Source organism: Malus sylvestris, chromosome 10 (genome assembly GCF_916048215.2).
Source record: "Malus sylvestris chromosome 10, drMalSylv7.2, whole genome shotgun sequence".
NCBI lineage: Eukaryota > Viridiplantae > Streptophyta > Magnoliopsida > Rosales > Rosaceae > Malus > Malus sylvestris.
In genome coordinates, this window is record NC_062269.1 from 4271264 (window position 1) to 4290220 (window position 18957).

General features: G+C 37.4%; 2 protein-coding genes across 4 annotated transcripts; both read left to right on the forward strand.

Annotated features, from left to right (window-relative positions):
* The first annotated feature begins 1717 nt into the window (after positions 1-1717).
* LOC126587378 (probable mannitol dehydrogenase) lies at positions 1718-2481 on the forward strand. The gene is made up of 3 exons (XM_050252417.1): positions 1718-2001; positions 2095-2248; positions 2450-2481. The coding sequence occupies exons 1-3, from the start codon at positions 1828-1830 to the stop codon at positions 2479-2481; spliced, it is 360 nt and encodes a 119-aa protein (XP_050108374.1). The 5' UTR covers positions 1718-1827.
* Positions 2482-14267: 11786 nt separating this feature from the next.
* Positions 14268-18598, forward strand: LOC126585023 (probable choline kinase 1). 3 transcript variants are annotated; one of them, XM_050249418.1, is made up of 9 exons: positions 14268-14665; positions 15088-15179; positions 15240-15476; positions 16366-16487; positions 16567-16762; positions 17463-17580; positions 17736-17783; positions 18092-18192; positions 18307-18598. In XM_050249418.1, the coding sequence occupies exons 2-9, from the start codon at positions 15123-15125 to the stop codon at positions 18415-18417; spliced, it is 990 nt and encodes a 329-aa protein (XP_050105375.1). In that variant the 5' UTR covers positions 14268-14665; positions 15088-15122; the 3' UTR covers positions 18418-18598. The 3 variants fall into 3 exon arrangements, with proteins under 3 accessions (XP_050105375.1, XP_050105374.1, XP_050105376.1); XM_050249419.1 differs by having other exon boundaries at positions 14272-14665; positions 15088-15153; XM_050249417.1 differs by having other exon boundaries at positions 14269-14665; positions 15088-15476.
* The last annotated feature ends 359 nt before the right edge of the window (positions 18599-18957 follow it).

An 18957-nucleotide genomic window follows, 5' to 3' on the forward strand; every position in this document is an offset into this window, starting at 1 on the left:
GGTGTATAAGGTGAAAAGAAATCCTGATGGTACTGTGTCAAGGTATAAAGCAAGACTAGTTGCTCAAGGGTTTTCTCAAGAGCATGGTGTAGATTATTCAGATACTTATAGTCCAGTTGTGAGACATACAACTGTAAAACTCATTCTTGCTTTGGCTGCAATGAATAAATGGGAATTGAAACAACTTGATGTCAAGAATGCATTTCTGCATGGTGAGTTACAAGAAGAAGTTTATATGAAACAGCCACAAGGGTTTGTTGATTCAAGTCATCCCGATTATGTATGCAAACTCCTCAAGTCACTATATGGACTCAAACAAGCCCCAAGGGCTTGGAATTCAAAATTTACAAGCTACTTGGTGACAATGGGGTTTACTGCATCAGTATCTGATACCAGTTTGTTCATCAAAACTGATAACAATGATATCATCATACTATTGCTATATGTTGATGATATAATATTGACTGGATCATGTGTGACTAAAGTACAACTCGTAGTTCAAGAACTCTCCTCTGTGTTTGACTTGAAGGATTTGGGGAAGCTGACATATTTCCTTGGTTTACAGATTCAATATAAACCAAATGGAGATATTTTTGTAAATCAGTCGAAATACATAAAGGATTTACTTCATAAGGCAGGTATGGATTCTTGCAAGCCTGTTAATACACCATGTAAACCACATAATCAAATGATGATGACAGAAGAAGGGTTACTTTCAGATCCTAGTTCATACAAAAGCATTGTTGGTTCCTTGCAGTATCTTACGTTTACTAGACCGGATATTACGTTTGCTGTGAATACAGTTTGTCAACACATGCATTCACCAACTGAAGTTCATTTTGGTGCTGTAAAACGGATTCTTCGATACCTTCATGGTACGATGCAACATGGCATAGTCTATTCTTCACAATCACAGATGCATATCACGGCTTTCTCTGATTCTGATTGGGCTACGGATCTTAATACCAGAAGATCAGTAACTGGATATATTGTTTTTCTTGGAGACAATCCTATTTCGTGGCAATCAAAGAAACAAACTTCAGTATCCAGAAGTTCTACAGAAGCTGAATACAAAGCCCTTGCTCATACCGCTGCTGATCTAGCTTGGGTTAGGCACATTTTGAGGGATTTGAAGTGTGTTTTACTTCAACCACCTGTTATTAATTGTGATAACATGTCAGCTATTGCATTAAGTTTGAATCCAGTGTTTCACTCCAGAATCAAACACTTGGATACCGATTATCATTTTGTAAGGGAGAGGGTACAAAAAGGCGATCTTGCCGTGGCCTATGTTCCTACTGATGAGCAAACTGTCGATGTTCTAACAAAGGGTCTTCACAGTCCTGCATTTATCAGACATTGCTACAATCTGAAGCTTGGCACCCCAAGCTTAGATTGAGGGGGGATGTTGACAGTAGTAACAGCTGGCAATGCCACATCAGCTTAGCTAATAGACTATTGGTGGTTATGTTGGTTAGAGGTGTTATAACTAACTGATATAGTTACTGATGTAAATCGTGCAAACTATATAAGATGATATGGCATTACTGTAATCTTTAATTCAGATCAATACAAAAGTTTCTTTCTCTAAACATTCATTCTCTCTCTAGAACTCTTCTTTCTTCTCCTTTTCTTGTTTGAGTATTCATTGCAGATCAGGATTTCTGTATACATTAACAATATGGAGGTTACTCTGACATCATGGTGGCCAAGCATTTCGTAGTCCGTATTCCAGACAACCTACCTCTTGATGGTGCTGCTCCTCTCCTATGTGCTGGGGTTACAACTTACAGCCCCTTGAGGTATTTCGGACTTGATAAACCCGGTATGCATGTGGGTGTGGTTGGTGTAGGTGGTATCGGTCACGTTGCCGTGAAGTTTGCAAAGGCTATGGGGGTTAAGGTCACAGTGATCAATACCTCCCCGACTAAGAAAGATGATGCTATTGAAAACCTTGGTGCAGATTCCTTTTTGGTCAGCCGCGAGGAAGGCCAAATGCAGGTGATTATTTGAAAAATAAGGTTTATTAAGTTTACATCTTAATCGTACTTGTGAGCACTGTGACATACAGATGTGTTTATTTTGATTGTGTAGGGTGCCATGGGCACAATGGATGGCATCCTTGACACTGTTTCTGCAGTCCACCCTCTTTTGCCTTTGGTTGGATTATTGAAGTCTCATGGAAAGCTTGTTTTGCTTGGAGCACCAGATAAGCCTCTTCAGCTACCAGTTTTTCCTTTGCTGATGGGTAAGCAGATGAATTCACTAACTTGTAACCTTAATTGGGTTTAGATAAAAGAAGTTAAGATTGTTTAAAACTAAATGTCTTGTCTAACTAAGTGCGTGTGGAGAAAGTGGGTGTGTTGAAGTAAGTTCCCTTTACATTTAATCAGCTGTACATTTGCATCAATGGAATATTAGTATTAACATTTTTTTTTTGTACTTTTAGGGAGAAAGATGATAGCTGGTAGTGTTGAGTAAACCAAAGTCTGTCATCAGTCCCTTGATTTAAGGAGTCCATTTCCTTGATTACTATACAGTCATCTCAGATTGCTTTTCATCTACTTATGAGTCTAACTCACGTAATAGCTTGTATAGGCCTTAATTTCAGGATCTTGATTGATCCATGTATTTGTATAAGTCTCTCTTTGTACCAATTACTTTCAACTTGATTAATGAAAACAAGTTACATAGTAGTGTCGTTGGAGGAATGAAGGAGACCCAAAGATGATTGATTTTGCAACTAAGCACAATATAACAGCAAACGTCGAAGTTATACCAGTTGATTATGCAAACACCGCTATGGAGGGTCTTATCAAAGCTAACGTTAGGTGCAAGTTTTGTCATTGACATCGGGAACACATTGCACGTCTAGGTGTAAGTTTTGCATCCGAATTTGTTCAACCACTCGAAAAATCTATAAGATTAGAAACTGATCAATCATTTCGCACAATTTTTATTGTCTACTATATCTAGATTTTATGAAAATTGTGCCTTACGATCAGCAAGTTGAATAGAATTTTACGCGGTAATTTTCATTGTATTACTTCTTTAAAATATATACATATACAATCCTTATTCCATAAGGAAACAAATAATTAAGGACAAAAACAATATCCTACCTAAGAAAGGACTCCTAGTATTTACATTATTTACATTCCTTTTTTTCCCTAACATTGACTCATGTTTTACACTCCTCCTCAAGTTGGTGCATAGATTTCACACATGCCCAAATTGACAAGTGAGTCATCAAACTTTCGACTACACACTGCATGAGTGAGAATATCTGCAAGTTGCTCCTCCGAATTCACAAAAGGTATTGACACAATCTTCTTCTCAAGCTTCTCTTTAATAAAATATCGATCAACCTCCACATGTTTTGTCCTATCATGCTGCACCGGATTATCAGCTATATCTCTCACTGACTTATTATCACAATATAGTCTCATGGTCTCCTTTGGTTTGAACTCAAGACCCCAAAGACGTTTTCGAAGCCAAAGAATTTCACAAATGTCGTGGGCCATGCCTCTATACTCGGCCTCAACTGAGGATCTCGATACCACCTTATGTTGCTTACTTCGCCATGTAACCAAATTTCCTCCTAGAAAAATAAAATACCCAAAAGTAGATCATCTATCACTTACATTTCTTGCCCAATCAACATATGTGAACCCCTTAACCCTCAAATGTCCGTGCTTCCCATATAGAACTCATTTTCCTGGCGCAGACTTCAAATATGCTAGGATACGCATAACAGCAGCCATACGATCTACACTCGATGAATGCATAAACTGACTCACTACACTCACAGCATAGGCGATATCCGGACGTGTGTGAGCCAAATAAATTAGTCTTCCTACAAGTCTCTGATATCTCCCTTTATCAACTGATTTCTTATTCGAATCCAAACATAGATGATGTTTTCAACAATATGAGTGTCTACCAACTTACACCCCAACATACCAATTTCTTTTAACAAATCCAGAACATACTTACGTTGGGACAAAAAGATACCTTTCGGAGAGCTAGCAACTTCAACCCTAAGAAAAAACTTCAAATCTCCTAGGTTCTTTATTTCAAACTCGGCTGCAAGATTACCCTGTAACTTTGAAATCTCATCGAAATCATCTCCAGTGATAATCATGTCATCTACATAGATGATTAAGGCTGTCACTTTTCCCTGTCTTCGTTTAACAAACAATGTGCGATCAGAATGACTCTGATGATACCCAATCTTTTTCATAACTTGAGTAAACCTATCGAACCATGCACAAGGCGATTGCTTAAGTCCACATAGAGACTTACGCAACCGACATACTATGATATTTCTACCAGCACTATACCCAGGAGGAAAATTCATATATACTTCTTCCTCCAAGTTCCCATGAAGAAAAACATTTTTCACATCAAACTGTTTTAATGGCCAGTCCATATTTGCAGCTAAAGAAATCATAACATGTACCGTATTCATCTTGGCAATCGAAGAGAAAGTTTCCTGGTAATCTACACCATATGTTTGGGTGTATCCTTTAGCTACCAACCTTGCTTTGTACCTGTCTATTGATTCATCGACTTTGTATTTGATCGTAAACACTCATCGGCATCCAACTATTTTTTTTCCTTTTGGTAAAGGCATGACCTCACAGGTATTATTCTTCTGTAACGCCAACATTTCCTCATCCATTGTTTTTGCCCACTTTGGATCCTTTAGAGCTTCCTCCACACGGGTTGGTACTTGAACATACTTCATATTGTCCACCAAAGTTCAGCGCTCTGGTGCAAGACCATTGCATAAGACATAATTGGTTATTGGATACTTCACTTTCCCTTCCGGAGAGAACCTGTTAGGTGGCACACCTCGATTTTGTCTCGATTGCAACTTATATGTACTTACATCATTACATGCATTAGTTACATAATCATCCACAATACTAACCTCAGGCATATCCAGAGAATACGTATTGGGCTGCACTGTGGAGCTAGAGAGAGGGGGGCACATCAGCAGATTCAGCAAGTGGCTGCAATGGCTGCTTTGATGATACTTCGACAGGTGTAGGCTCCTGAGCCCTATTATGCACAATAGAAACCAACTGAGCCACCTCATAAGGCTCGGTAGAAACTTTCTGAATAGCATCTCCTGCTTCGGCAGAAGCTACCTATAATTCTACATCCTTTTCGGCACTTACTTCTCCACTGGCAGGTGCGGTCTCTGCAATAATGTCTCCCCCTAGGTCCAACCATTCCAGATCACCACTAGAGCTCTGCTTTTGGTGATCTAAAGATGAAGATACCGGAGCATAAAAATACTCTGATTCAGAAAAGGTTACATCCATGGTAACATACATATGCCGAGTTTCAGGGTGATAACATTTATATCCTTTTTGGTGAGATGAGAAACCTACAAATACACATCGTAGGGCACACAAATCCACCTTAGTGCGATGAATTTTCTGAATATGCACATAAGCCACACACCCAAATACCCGAGGAGTGAGAGTATTAGTAGACACTACTTGAGCATGTTAAGTGAAGACTTGGAGAAGTGTTTCAAAATTCAACAACCCAAGATGGCATACAATTAATCACATAGATTGCATAAGTGACAACTTCAGGCCAAAACACCTTAGGAACAGATGCTCCAAGAAGTAGAGCATGTGCCGTTTCTAAGATATGGCAATTTTTCCTCTCTGCAACCCCATTTTGCTGCAAGGTATGAGGACAGGTCGTTTCATGGAGAATGCCTCGATCATGAAGAAACTCCGACAACTCAAAATTAATATACTCACCCCCCATTATCGGAACGTAGAACTTTAATCACAAATGAGTATTGTGTCTGAATCATCCGAGAAAAAAGATCTAAATACCATACCAACATCACTTTTATTTTTCAACACATATAGCCAAGTCATACGAGTGCAATCATCAACAAACGTAACAAACCACTTAATCCCAGAAGAAGTAATAACGGGAGAATGCCCCTAAACATCAGAGTGCACAAGTTCAAACGGTAAAGCTCTTTTATTCATACTAGGAGGAAACGAAGCACAATGGCTTTTAGCAAGAATACATACTTCACAATGTAAGTTTGATTCATTTATTTCACTAAATAGACTAGGTAACAAATGCCGTAAATACCCAAAAGATGCATGCCCTAACCGACGATGCAATAACCACACTTCTTGTAAATTACTAGAACGAGACGCTCGAATTGCATTAGGTCTGCCAGGAACGACGTCATCCACATAGTACAACCCCTCTCTCTTAGTGCCACACCCAATTATCTCCTTGGTCTAAATATCCTGAAGTAGACAAAAGGACAGATACATTAGAACAACCAATTGTTTAGTAATCTGTGGTATGGATAATAAATGATGGGATAAAGAAGGAACAAGTAAGCAACAATGTAAAGGGAAAGATGTGGTGAGATGCACGGTGCCCGCGCCACACACAGGTGCCAGGGTACCATTGGCAGTTGCTATGTTTTTCTTGTGAGATGTAGTCATGTATTGAAACATATTTTTATCATAGGTCATATGATCTGTTACACTAGAGTCCAGAATCCACCTGTATGTTGCTTAGTTTCATATGCTAAAAGACCACGCCCCATAATACCTGTGTTGGAATACTAGTCACCCTGAGTGCGAGTCAACAAAGTTTGACTAAAATCACTAGAGCTAGGCTCGGCCTCCTGGGCTGTTAGTGTGGCCGCTGAAGGGGGGCACGACCTCCACCAGATCCTACTGCTCCACGTTCATTGGCACGCAATTTTTTCTTAAATTCTGGGAACCAATCAGGCACCCCATGCTTGGCGAAACGTGTATCTTCAGTATGACGGGTTTGACCACATAAAGTACACTTCAAATCATCTTTATTTTCTCGGGTAAATGGACGAGAATTGAAAGATTGATTAGAAGAATTGTTAGGACGAAAAGTTGCAGGTGGCCGAGAGATTATGGCCATGGATGGCAGCCCCCCTTAGTTGTTACTCTCACCCATCATAGTGGTATGTCGTTGTGCTTCACGCCTAACAACAGAAAACACCTCCTCAACAGATGGTAAGGGTTAAGTACGTAGAATATCACTACGTACTTTATCAAAGATGGCATCCAAAACCGCCAAAAAAGCATACGCACGATTATTTTGAATTTCTTCTCGAATTGTCTTGAGATCGATATCACATTCCATTTTGATTGGTCTTCATTGATCTAGCTCCTGCCAAATGGACTTGAGGTCAGCGTAATACACACCAACCAGTCGGCCCTCTTGACGAAGCCTGAACGACTTAACCTTCAATTCATAAATTTGAGAAATATCTGAACCATCATAATATGTTTGAGCCACCTCTTCCCAAACTTCTTTAGCAGTACACAGGTGAATAAAAAAATCTCATGATAGCAGGTTCCATGGAATTGATCAACCACCCTTTTACTATTGTATTCCCTGTCTCCCACATCTCATACTCAGCACTATCCTCAGCAGATTCTTTGGTACTCCTTGTCACAAAGCCCTTTCTACCACGTCCAGCAATGTGCATCTCCAATACCTTGGACCAAATAGAATAATTTGATCCATTCAACTTCATGGTGTTCAGTACGACAGACGCATTGTTCTGAATAACAACGGGACTCAGTACCGGATTGTTGGTTGGTGTGCAGGAACCACCTTCCAACTTCAAGGTTGAGTCATCCCTTATATTTTCCATCTCAACCTACAGTGAAGAAGGGGAAAAACACAGCATGCACAGTTATGCAATAAAGACTCACGGCAGCATCAAAATACTGCGCTGCAATCAAGAACCACAAGGCAGCAGCAAGACAGCGTGCTGAAATCACAGGGTACATGGCCTGACCAATTTCTACAACAAACAACGCAAGAACCAGTCAACCGAAAGAAGCAGCGGAATATACAGTTTTCTAGGGTTACGACATCCTTGTTCTGATGCCCAATAGAATTTTACGGGGTAATTCTCATGGTATTACTTTTTTGAAATATATACACATACAATCCGTATTCCATAAGGAAAATAATAAAGGACATAAACAATATCCTACCTAATAAAGGACTCCTAGTATTTACAATATTTGCATTCCTTTTTTTCCCCTAACATTGACTCACGTTTTACAGGTTGTAATACGCTTAATTTTGAGTAAATAAAATTGATATAATTAAGGGTGCTTTTATTGACGTCGAGCAATTAATAATAATCGGGTTAATACAAATAACATGTTTTACAGGTTCCAAATCCAAATCCAAGATCGAAGAGAGATTTGATGTGTCATACAAAGTTAAATTTCTCAAAACTAATGAATGGGATGAGAAGATCATACATGTGACGCGAGATCAGTCCTATCTAAGTCCTCAACCCATTGCATGTGGTCTAATATTTTAATGAATAAAGTGTTGAATGTGTATTCGGTTCAAAACTCTCCATCTTCTATGTTATTGTAATAGTTTTGACACTTTCTCATCCCGTTAATAATGATAAATAAAAAAATAAAAAAAGGGGTTGTTCAACCCGGTTGCACTGCATTTGCAATCACGTGAAAAGGGATATGGTAGTCCATACCATATCATTATGGTGGATATTATAGATATATAAGTATATGTTATATTACATGAAATTAATCTGAAATTATTTTTGTAATTATTGCATGATTATATCAATGTAATTTAAACTTTCTGTATTGATGTGAGTAAAATATTACAATATACGTAGAGTGATATAAATCCTTATTTAGGTAGAAATTTGAAACTAATTACAATTAAAAAATTATATTTTTATTGTGACGACCCATCTCTAATTTCTTATGTAATTTCTCCCCGAATATGTAAATTACCTTTTATGCCCTTGTTGGCAAGTGACGTGGATGTATTTATTCGCTCTTAAATTATTATTCTCGCTATCGTAATTAATTTGTACTTGTTGTTACGAGCGTACGTTAATTTTATCAGTGTTAAAAACACTATTTTGGATAGATTTCTGATTTGCTTTTACTATGGGAAATCTGTAAAAGCCTATCATTTTACTTCTTTAAAACCCAGATTCGTGCCTTACACCTTGTCACCAATCAACTTTATCCCACACATCTCTCACCCAATCAGCTTTCCTCCCTCTCTCTCTACCAATCGGAAAAGTCACTCTTTTTCTCCCCCTTCTCTCTCTTCCTCACCAAGCTGTCTTCTCTCTACAAGAACAAGGACCCTTACCAATCTTCACAGATTGACCTTGAAAATACCACCATCGTGATCCTCTCGACCTCACGATCACAACCATGCCAACCGTTTTTCAATTTGATAAGTTTTTTGACCCATTGACTCGGAAGCTCCGACTCGGTGGTTTTTGTGTCAACGTGATTGCGGTCGAGTTACCAAGTTTTGAAGGTCGTGGAAGCATCCACGCAACTCCCTAAACTGACATAATGTTCCGTTAGTTAAAGTTAACGGAATATTCCTGACGGACATCAGGCTTCTGGCCGCGCATGGTGGCGCGTCTGGCCGTGCCTTAGCAAACATGTGAGGGCACGTTCGATGTCCAAAAATATTTCTGAAAATTTGTGTAGGTCCATGGCGTCGAGTAGATTATTTTCGTATATTTAAACCCTAGGTTTGAACAAACTATGGGGGTTTTATTTAAGTTTCTGTATATGTGTTATTAACCTAATTTATTTAGTAATTCCACATATAGGGGAGACTTACCCCAAGGACATACGTGGGCACGCAAGGTTAGGAGGTTACAATCCTACGACTTACCAGTGAGTAGGCATTTTGTTTTCGTACATTTACATATATACACTATAGTTTCCATAATCATTTTAAATGAATTATGCATGTTATGCCATGATACTTATATTTTTACAAATGATTTACTAAAGTAGAAATTTAATTATCATCCTGGCATACTTATATGCATTTTACCTGCATATTATTGTGATATATGTATTGAAATGCTAAGGTGATCATGAGACGCGCAGGTAAGTTCAGGTAAGGCTGTGTGATTGATTGACTAATTGAGACTTATTGGCATGCATATCTATAGTCTGCTCATCATTGCTACACCCCAAGTGAGTGCTCAACCCAAGGCCAGGCTAGCTTTCACGTGTATGTTCACCCCCCAGCACCGCACTCTCACTTTGGATTCAAGTAGGTGTTAGCTTGTTGTACATACCACAATAGGTGGTTCCGGCTAGATGGTGATTGCGCTTAGTGCAAGCTTCACGTGATCGTAACATTAGAGCGTTATTATTACACCTAGCTTGTTGTACAGACTGCATTAGGCAGTTTTGACTCGATGTGTTAGCATAGACGGATGAGCGATTGGTGCAATCGTACAGGTCATATTAGGTAACTCCGACTGACATGTTAGTATAGATTACAACACATTATCATATCTATATTGTTGTTGAGAATATCTGTTGTGGCATACTTCTAGAATTTCATTTGGCATGCATTTGATTTTCATACTTTTACGTAGTATGATTTTCTAGAAACTATGCTTGTTTTACAGCGAGGGGTTAGTATGATTGAAAAGTAAATGGATTTTATAAACCTTTATTTTTGTGCTCATTCACCCTTCTGTTTTTCGCCCCTTCAGGTCATAATTAGCTGATTTATCTATGTGGCGTACGAGGAATAGCTGGTGATTTTGACATATCCTCATCTTAACGTAGGAACTTATCTCTAGTTGTGTAATGAGTACTTCTCTCGTTCGACTTCTTTATCTATGCTCTGAATATTTGTAGTTATGGGTTGTAACCATTACTGCGCACTCACTGAATTAGTTTAATTAAGTTCTAATTTCGGTTTTAATTTATTCACAATTTCCTTGTATCACGTGCACTTACGGTTACGTCACCTTCACATGATGGCCAGCACACCTTGATTCTGGTCGAGGTGTGTCATTTATGATACATGTAATAACTACGGAGAAAGTTCTGCATTAATTTCATATAATGTAACAGTATGCCTTGGTAGTATCCACCAATGACTGCTCACTATGATTACCTTATTGCACTTGCACCAGAGAAATTTAAACTTGTTTAATAGATTTTGGCCCTTAAAATATAATGTTGTATGAGAAATGCTAAGGAGACTATCTCAAAATTAGGGATGGCAACGGTTCGTTTTGGGGACGAAAATTAACCATATCCATAACTGCCAATTAACCATCGGGTATTATATATAACCATACTCACCGGTGACGGATTCTCCATCAGTTAACAGTTATACCTATCTTTGTCAATTCAAAAAATATATTCGTTCAATTGACGCTTGATAATTTAGTAAATATTAATTTCATCATTAAATATTTGACGTATAAAATAATTTAATGAATGGATCTTGTGGAGCATAAAAATTAAGGCTAAACTTTGATAATGTGGGCTGATCTTTGATATCTCCCATAAGTATTATTGGTCTGGATTCTCATAGATTTTGATTCATATCAAAACTTTCTAAATTGTCCACAAAATGCAACTCACACAATGCAACTTTTTTATTCTTAGGGTAATAGATTTAGTGAATAATATATATATATATATATATATATCTATAACACAATTATATTATATATAATTCGGTTCGGATTCAAGGACGGATACGGATTGGGGATCTCTATAACCATATCCAAAATCATAACCGAATATGATTCACAGTTTTTCCTCATATCCAAAATATACCTGAATTTTCATACCCAATACCAATCCATTCGGACGCTTATCCATAGTTATCGGGTTTAACAGTTAGAATTGTCATCCCTACTCAAAATTAGGACTCTTCATAAACTCTTTGTCAAATTATGTTTTCGGCATAATATTTTATAATGTTAGCACGTAAATTAATCCATAAAGAGTCTCACTTTAAAAGAATGTCTATATACACTAGGACTAATGTCCATATACACTAGGACGTGCACAGTGATGTGACTCATTATATGATTAGACAATTTTACACTGTAATAATTTTAATCACAATGATAAATTAAATTTTAACTTGAATTAAAATATAAATTTGATTGATAACACATCATTGTTAAAAAAACTTAGGATTTTGATTCATCCCAATTTTTTAACTCAAAAATAATTTTTGGATCTTAAGTCAATATTCTTGTTTAGTAAGACTATTTTAAAAAGTGAAATCAAAACCAACTTAAAAAATTAACTTATTTTTTAAAAACACAAAAGTCAGTTTTAAACTAATCTCCCTCCTCGTCTATTTCTATCTAATCTCTTCCTATTTTTAACTCGTCCCTCTCGCGTCCTATCTCTTCTTATTTTTCTCTCTCCCTCTTCTCTTCTTTTTTGTCCTCTTTGTTCCGATCCTTTCCTAGGCTCTCCTCTCTAGTTCTATATGTTCTGAATTTTCTCCCTCCTCACTCTTTTCTGATCCTTTCCTCAGGCCTCAGCTTTCTCTCTCATATCTCTCTGTTCTCTTCTCTCTCCCTTTCTTTCGGTCCTTTCTCTCCGTCTCTTATTTCTTTAGTTGTTAAGATTTTTTTTGAACAAATGATAAAATCTACACCAAAAGAGTAGGAAAGTTAGCTAAGATTTAAATAATTTTAAATTTCATACAAAACAAGTTTTTGGGTCTTATAAGAAACTGTTCTTAAAGAAGTTGGTTTAGAAAATATTTTTAAAAATGAAAAGAAAATACTAGTGGGATGCCAAACGGCTCTTAAATATCTGTCATATAATATAGTATGGAATAAGATATATATATATATATAAGAAATGACTACTTTATTATATTTTTTATATTACATTTGTATTGTCTCATGAATAAAGATAGAATTCACATGTGCTTGTAGTTCTGATCCTATCAAAAATATGATAAATGTACTCTATATATAATTAAGTCTATATATAATTAAAGACGTACGTTATTCACGTTTCATACAGAAATAATACAGTGTTTTAGATAGGCCTTGGATAAAATCTTATTAAAATTTTCAAATCCGTCAAAAGAAAAAAAAAAGTGTGCATACTAAAGTCAATATTCAATTCTATTCTCTTTCTAAGATATGAAAATATTCGAAATCAAAATCTACTAAATTACATGGATGCCCTTTGCAGCGGAAAGAAGAGGAGGATAAAAAACTGAAACTCTAGGCCTCGTTTGGTACGTCGTATATAGCATCGGATAGGATTATTAATACGGAGTCGGGTGTTTGGCGCGCTCTCGTATTAAATTGGACCAGACTAATTTAATCCGATGCTCTTATTTTTTACGGTGTATGCCCTCTTAATAAACCCGTCCAAAAGGAGTGTATAATTTAGTCGGGTCCTTTCTCTCTCGCGCGAACTGGGCTTTCTCTCTCGCTTCCATCGCCGTCTCATTCTCTCGCCGACTACATTCTCCCCGTCTCCTTTGGCTGGCTATGTTCTTGCCGTCTCCCCTGGCCAGCTTTGTTCTCCCGGTCTCCTCTCATTGGCTCCGTCCTCCTCAGCCGACGCTGATCTCCCCAACTCTGTTCTCCCCGTTGCCATTTTTTTTGTTTAATTCAGACGCCCACAGAGAGACCAATCGCACCACCACCTCACAAATTCAGAAAGATTTCATTTGGGTTTTAGAACCTTGTATGGAATCGATGACAGGATTCGAAAATTCGGAAAGATTTCATCTGGGTTTTACGATTTTGCATGTTTCCCCTTTTTTTGTTTTCTGATTGTGATTTAATTTCCTTAGTTTCGGGGTATTTTTTGGATTAGTTTCAGATGTACAGAGGGGGAAGATCTGCTTGACGATGCATTTCAATGCCTCTTTAGGCCAACAATTGTAAGGAGATAGAGACTGAGGCTGTTAGGGGACAGTGCGGCGGAGAGATCTGGGGAAGACTGAAGAGTAATAATACTTTGAATTCTTCTTATTCGGTATAGTACCAAACGCAGTATAAATAATACGGTCGTTAGTCCGATACTACACCAAACGCCCGACTAATTTAGTCAGTACTATCCGGTGGCTATTTATCCTATCCGACTGAAATAGTCAGTACAGTCCGAGCTGCCAAACGAGGTTCTAGTCTCTAGCGAAAGAGAAGTCCTCATTTGGCGAGCTATTTTCCATAACTGGGCCCCGCAGGCACCACATTTCCTCGTTGTTCCGTGCGTAATAACTCGTACGTGCATAAATCAAAAGTCTGTGACTTCGTTTTCTTTGACATTCACTCCTTTGACCCAGTAAACAAGAAGAACGGAACCAACACACAAAGAAAAAGATAAAAACAAACAAAAGCATTCACCGTCTACGCGTATTCAGAATTTAGAATCTGGTCAATCCGAGTTGGGTATTAATTCCGGCTCAGAATCTGTAGCAAGATTCAGTCAATATTACAGACCCGAAAAACCCTTTGTATTTTGGTACTCTGCTTTTGCTTTTGCCACAGAAACGAAGAGAAAAGTCAGTTTTTGGACTTTTTTTCTAAAAAAATATTATTTTCTCTGATCCCACAATCCCACCCTCATATATAATAGGCTTAAAAGGATTCTGGGTTTTGTTCTTTTATTGATTTGATTCCCCTCTTTTGGGCCAAGGGGGACTCTGTTCATTATTTCAAGTATTTTATGTATTTACGTTTTGACTTTTTAGTGATTGTTTACACATTGATATAAAAAGGATCTGCAGTTTGGCATATCAAATTAACCTGCATCTTTCTTGAACTCTTCTTCCTTAGGTGACTTCTTCTGTTTCTCAATCTCTTAATGCTTTTTTGTTTATCTTTCATTTGGGTTCTGTATATTTCATATGTTTTTTGTTCTTTTAATCATTTTGGGTTGTGTTATCTTCCAAGTGCTGAAGTTAATAGGGCATTTCAGTTAGATATTACTATCAAAGATTTGAGCTTTTTTTCTCCTTGAATTTTACTGTTCGTTTCATGTGGGTATGTTTCTTTGTTTCTTGCTGAGCAGTTTTTTAATTCCATCAGCTGTGATGACTAATCTTCTGAAATCGTCGAGATCTCGATATGATTAGATTATAGCAATTAAGCTGTTGTTTGAACCCAATTAAGCACCTTGATTAGATTTCAGGAACAATATAGGATCAGGGTGCCAGAATTCGATAAGATAGAAGCTAATGGAACACTTTGATATGCAGGTGAACCTCTGTTTGAATTGATAATTGATAAAAAAATGGCCATCAAGACACTCGGTCTAGTTAAAGGTTGTCTTCCAGAGGAATTAAAGAAGGTACTTTTATCTGTAGCTTCTGAATGGGGGGATGTAGTGGATGATTTGAATGCCTTGCAGGTCACCCCATTGAAAGGGGCAATGACTAATGAGGTCTATCAAATAAGTTGGCCTACGAGGAACAATGGTGACCTTTTCCGGAAAGTTCTGGTTCGGGTTTACGGTGAGGGAGTTGAAGTGTTTTTTAATCGGGAGAATGAAATTCAGACGTTCGAGTGCATGTCCAAGCACGGCCAGGGGCCGCGTCTTCTTGGGCGATTTGCAGAGGGAAGGGTTGAGGAGTTCATTCATGCTAGAGTATGTTTGCTATGTTTACCATTTCATATTATCTTCTCTCTTTTTTTAAGTACGAGTTACTTTAACCAAGTCTTTAACTAATGATGTCTTTGGAATACTTTCACTAAATCCTCTATAATTGTCACTACTTTTCCTTAGTTTAACGGTTCAAAGTTAGTGGCATGATGACTTTATATTGTGGTTGTAAACAATAAAAAGAAGAATAAGGTCCAATCTGCACTTTAGGACTGAATTGACTAGTGCAAAGAGCATACAGGGTCTGGCCGTATGTCACTGTAATCTTGATCAATCTTTTAAAGCGGTCCTTTAGCTTACTTTAGCTTTTTGTGTATGATAAGGGTATCTGATGTCTTATATTGTTGTGAAAGGAAGAAGCCGTTAATCACTTCATGTCATTTTCGATTAGTCAGTTTTTGATAAGATTGTGATACGACTGGAAAAGCCTAAACTCGTTACACCAGAAATCATAGACTATTGAAACCCTGACACGTAGGCATAAGTTTTGAGTGTTATATTTACCGAACTATTTGGATAAAATTGAACAGCCTATTTGCAGAATCTTATAGTTAAGTGAAAAAAAAATTAAAAGAACATGAGAGGCAATCAATCTTTAGGATCAAGATAGGTGATAAAGATGTAATAGATTTTCTCCGGTTCTACCTTGCAATTACCGATTGTTTCAGCTGGACAACTTATGTATCATCTAATTTAAATTGGACTTAAATGATCTAACATCAAAAAGGACGGACTGATTTGCTTCGGGATTGGATCCTCTATCATACCAAAATTGTACAAAGGCATGTTTGAGGTTCAGTGTAATCTCTTCATATAACCTGTTGCAGAAGATTTTTTATCATATCCATAAGCTATTGTGTTTTTCAATTCTCAGACGCTATCAGCTGCTGACCTCCGTGATCCCGAAATATCTGCTATTATAGCAGCTAAGCTGAGAGAGTTCCACAATTTGGATATGACTGGTCCGAGAAATGTAGTCCTTTGGGATAGAATGAGGTAATTTTATATTTTGAAAAGCTAAAGCTTCCCTTTTGAGTATTCGTGAATTTTTATGCAGTTTACGTATTTTCCCCAGGAACTGGCTCAATGAGGCAAAAAACTTGTGTTCGATCAAAGACATACAGGAATTCGGCTCCGATACTTTGGAAGAGGAAATTAGTATGTTAGAGAAAGAACTGTCACAGGACTATCAAGAAATTGGGTTCTGTCACAATGACCTGCAGTACGGTAACATAATGATGGATGAAGAGACCAGATTAATCACTTTAATTGTGAGTTCTTTACTTGGTTTCAACGAAACCGTTTCATTGTCATTAACTGTCTCGCTGGTTTTAAAAATATTGCACTTTCTTTACTACTTTTCTTTCCTTCCACGCGATTCCACTTGTGACCTAGGATTGTTACTGAAGTCGAACACTTCAGTTTCTACAACCTGAATTTAATCGTTTTGACATGGACAGTAGATTAGTTTTTCTTACTAACTTAACGGTGTCAACTTCTTGAGTAGTAGAAAACATTTTCTTAGTTAATGGTGTCAACTTGTTGAGTAGTAGAAAACATAGTCCGAGTCTATTTTAACAATAAATCCATCATTTTTCGATTTGAATCATGTTGTCGATGTAATCAAGAAAATGCGTTCTTACTAGCTTTAGCCTGTTTGAGGAATCAGGGGTACATGGATTTGGGATGCTAACTAAGTAAATGACAGAGAGTTCTAAGTAGTAGTTATTCTGAATGTAACTCATGAAGCAATCTCTGAGAATAAACTTTCTTGGCATTCCTTGCTTGCATGTAAAACTTAATGCGAATTGTCTAGCATCACATTCATAATATATTCACCGAGCATGATCAAGTTATCAGTAGTTGGATTCCCTGTTATGTTCTTGCTAAAAAATGTATGTAAAGCAATGTTATAAACCTGTGTTGCGATGATATATTATGATTAATGATATGATTTTGTTATGTTTCCAGGATTATGAATATGCCAGTTACAATCCTGTCGCTTATGACCTTGCAAATCATTTCTGTGAAATGGTAGCAAACTACCACTCTGAGACACCTCACGTTTTGGACTACAGGAATTATCCAGGTAACTGTTAATCTGTTTGTGATTTGTCCTTCATTGCATTTTCTCCTGCTTTAACCTTGAGAATTCAATCAAGTTGAAAACATGGAAATAATCATTTGGTATTTTTAATTCATTAAAAATTAAATATTTTGGTTTTCCCGACTCTGTTGAATCAGGTCTGGAGGAGCGCCAGAGATTTGTCCGTGCATATCTGAGCTCTGCAGGTTAGCATATTCATTTTCTGATCCCTCTGTTGATTTTGTGATATGCATGTATCTGGGTAAACGGATATTGGTTGTTCCTACATTTAACTGTTTAAACGAACAATGCTCGTTGGTTGTCAAGGTTTGTGTAAGGAAGATTTCTGCAAGATCTGTGCATGGTCATTAGTTTGTGTGCATGTTAGTGCTCAGATTATTCATGTTTGACGTTTAGCATTATTGACCGAAAAATAATTGAGCAAAGTTTGCTCATGTTTAATTTGAAAGCGTTGGTGATTCTCAACACACTTCGTCTCCAATATTCCTTACAGGTTGCGAACCCAGTGATGCTGAGGTGGAGCAGCTAGTTGAAATAACAGAGAAGTACACTTTGGCCAACCATCTCTTTTGGGGCTTATGGGGAATAATTTCGGTAAATCATTTCTACTTTTCCTTACACTGTTATTCGCAATAGCTTGCGCATGTTTGTGTGAGTTGACTGCCTCTTTGTGTTTATAACATATTTACATTTTCTGCTGGTTTCCAGGGTCATGTGAACAAAATTGATTTTGACTACGCGGAGTATGCGAGGCAGAGGTTTCAGCAGTACTGGTTGAGAAAGCCGGCATTGTTGGGTTCTTCAGGTGACTCCCTGTAATTACACAACCAACAAGGATTTTATAGTATGCTGAAGACCATCTCCTTTGTGCTTGTGATGTTACTTCATAAATATTGTCGTAAATGTGAAATAGTTATACAAATAAAGACGTGTGAGAGTTTTGTACCAAAAACAGAAAAGAAAAAGTGTTTGAGAAATAAATATGAAATGTAGTTGTAAATGGCATTGACGACTGACAGTTTCTTCTTCGTTTGTTAAGTTCTTGTACAAGTACTTGTTGACTAAGAGTTGTTTGAGTGCCCTTATGAGCTGTATTGTGTATGGTAACGGGGTGTTCTATGCCAACTCATTCTGTCGTCGATTCTCAACCCTTTTCGAACTGAGTGGAAACTAACTAAACATATGTTCTTATGAAGATGGCATTCACTAAAACTTAGCCATCTTCGGAAAGTTTGAGTGGTTTCGTACTTGCTTGTTTTTCTGCAGTGTTGTTGTCATGCACTGTTCAGTCTGATTGTTTTCCTTTCTTTGATGTACGTGTTAATAATTGAAACATTGCAAAACGTCGGGTTCGAAATT

Excerpts from the sequence above, each read along its gene's own strand:
- LOC126587378 (XM_050252417.1), top strand. The coding sequence starts at position 1,828 with ATGCATGTGGGTGTGGTTGGTGTAGGTGGTATCGGTCACGTTGCCGTG. Across the intron at positions 2,002-2,094 it reads GCGAGGAAGGCCAAATGCAG|GGTGCCATGGGCACAATGGA; the intron begins GTGATTATTTGA and ends TTGATTGTGTAG. Across the intron at positions 2,249-2,449 it reads AGTTTTTCCTTTGCTGATGG|GGAGAAAGATGATAGCTGGT; the intron begins GTAAGCAGATGA and ends TTGTACTTTTAG.
- LOC126585023 (XM_050249417.1), top strand. The coding sequence starts at position 15,123 with ATGGCCATCAAGACACTCGGTCTAGTTAAAGGTTGTCTTCCAGAGGAA. Across the intron at positions 15,477-16,365 it reads AGGAGTTCATTCATGCTAGA|ACGCTATCAGCTGCTGACCT; the intron begins GTATGTTTGCTA and ends TTCAATTCTCAG. Across the intron at positions 18,193-18,306 it reads GCTTATGGGGAATAATTTCG|GGTCATGTGAACAAAATTGA; the intron begins GTAAATCATTTC and ends GCTGGTTTCCAG.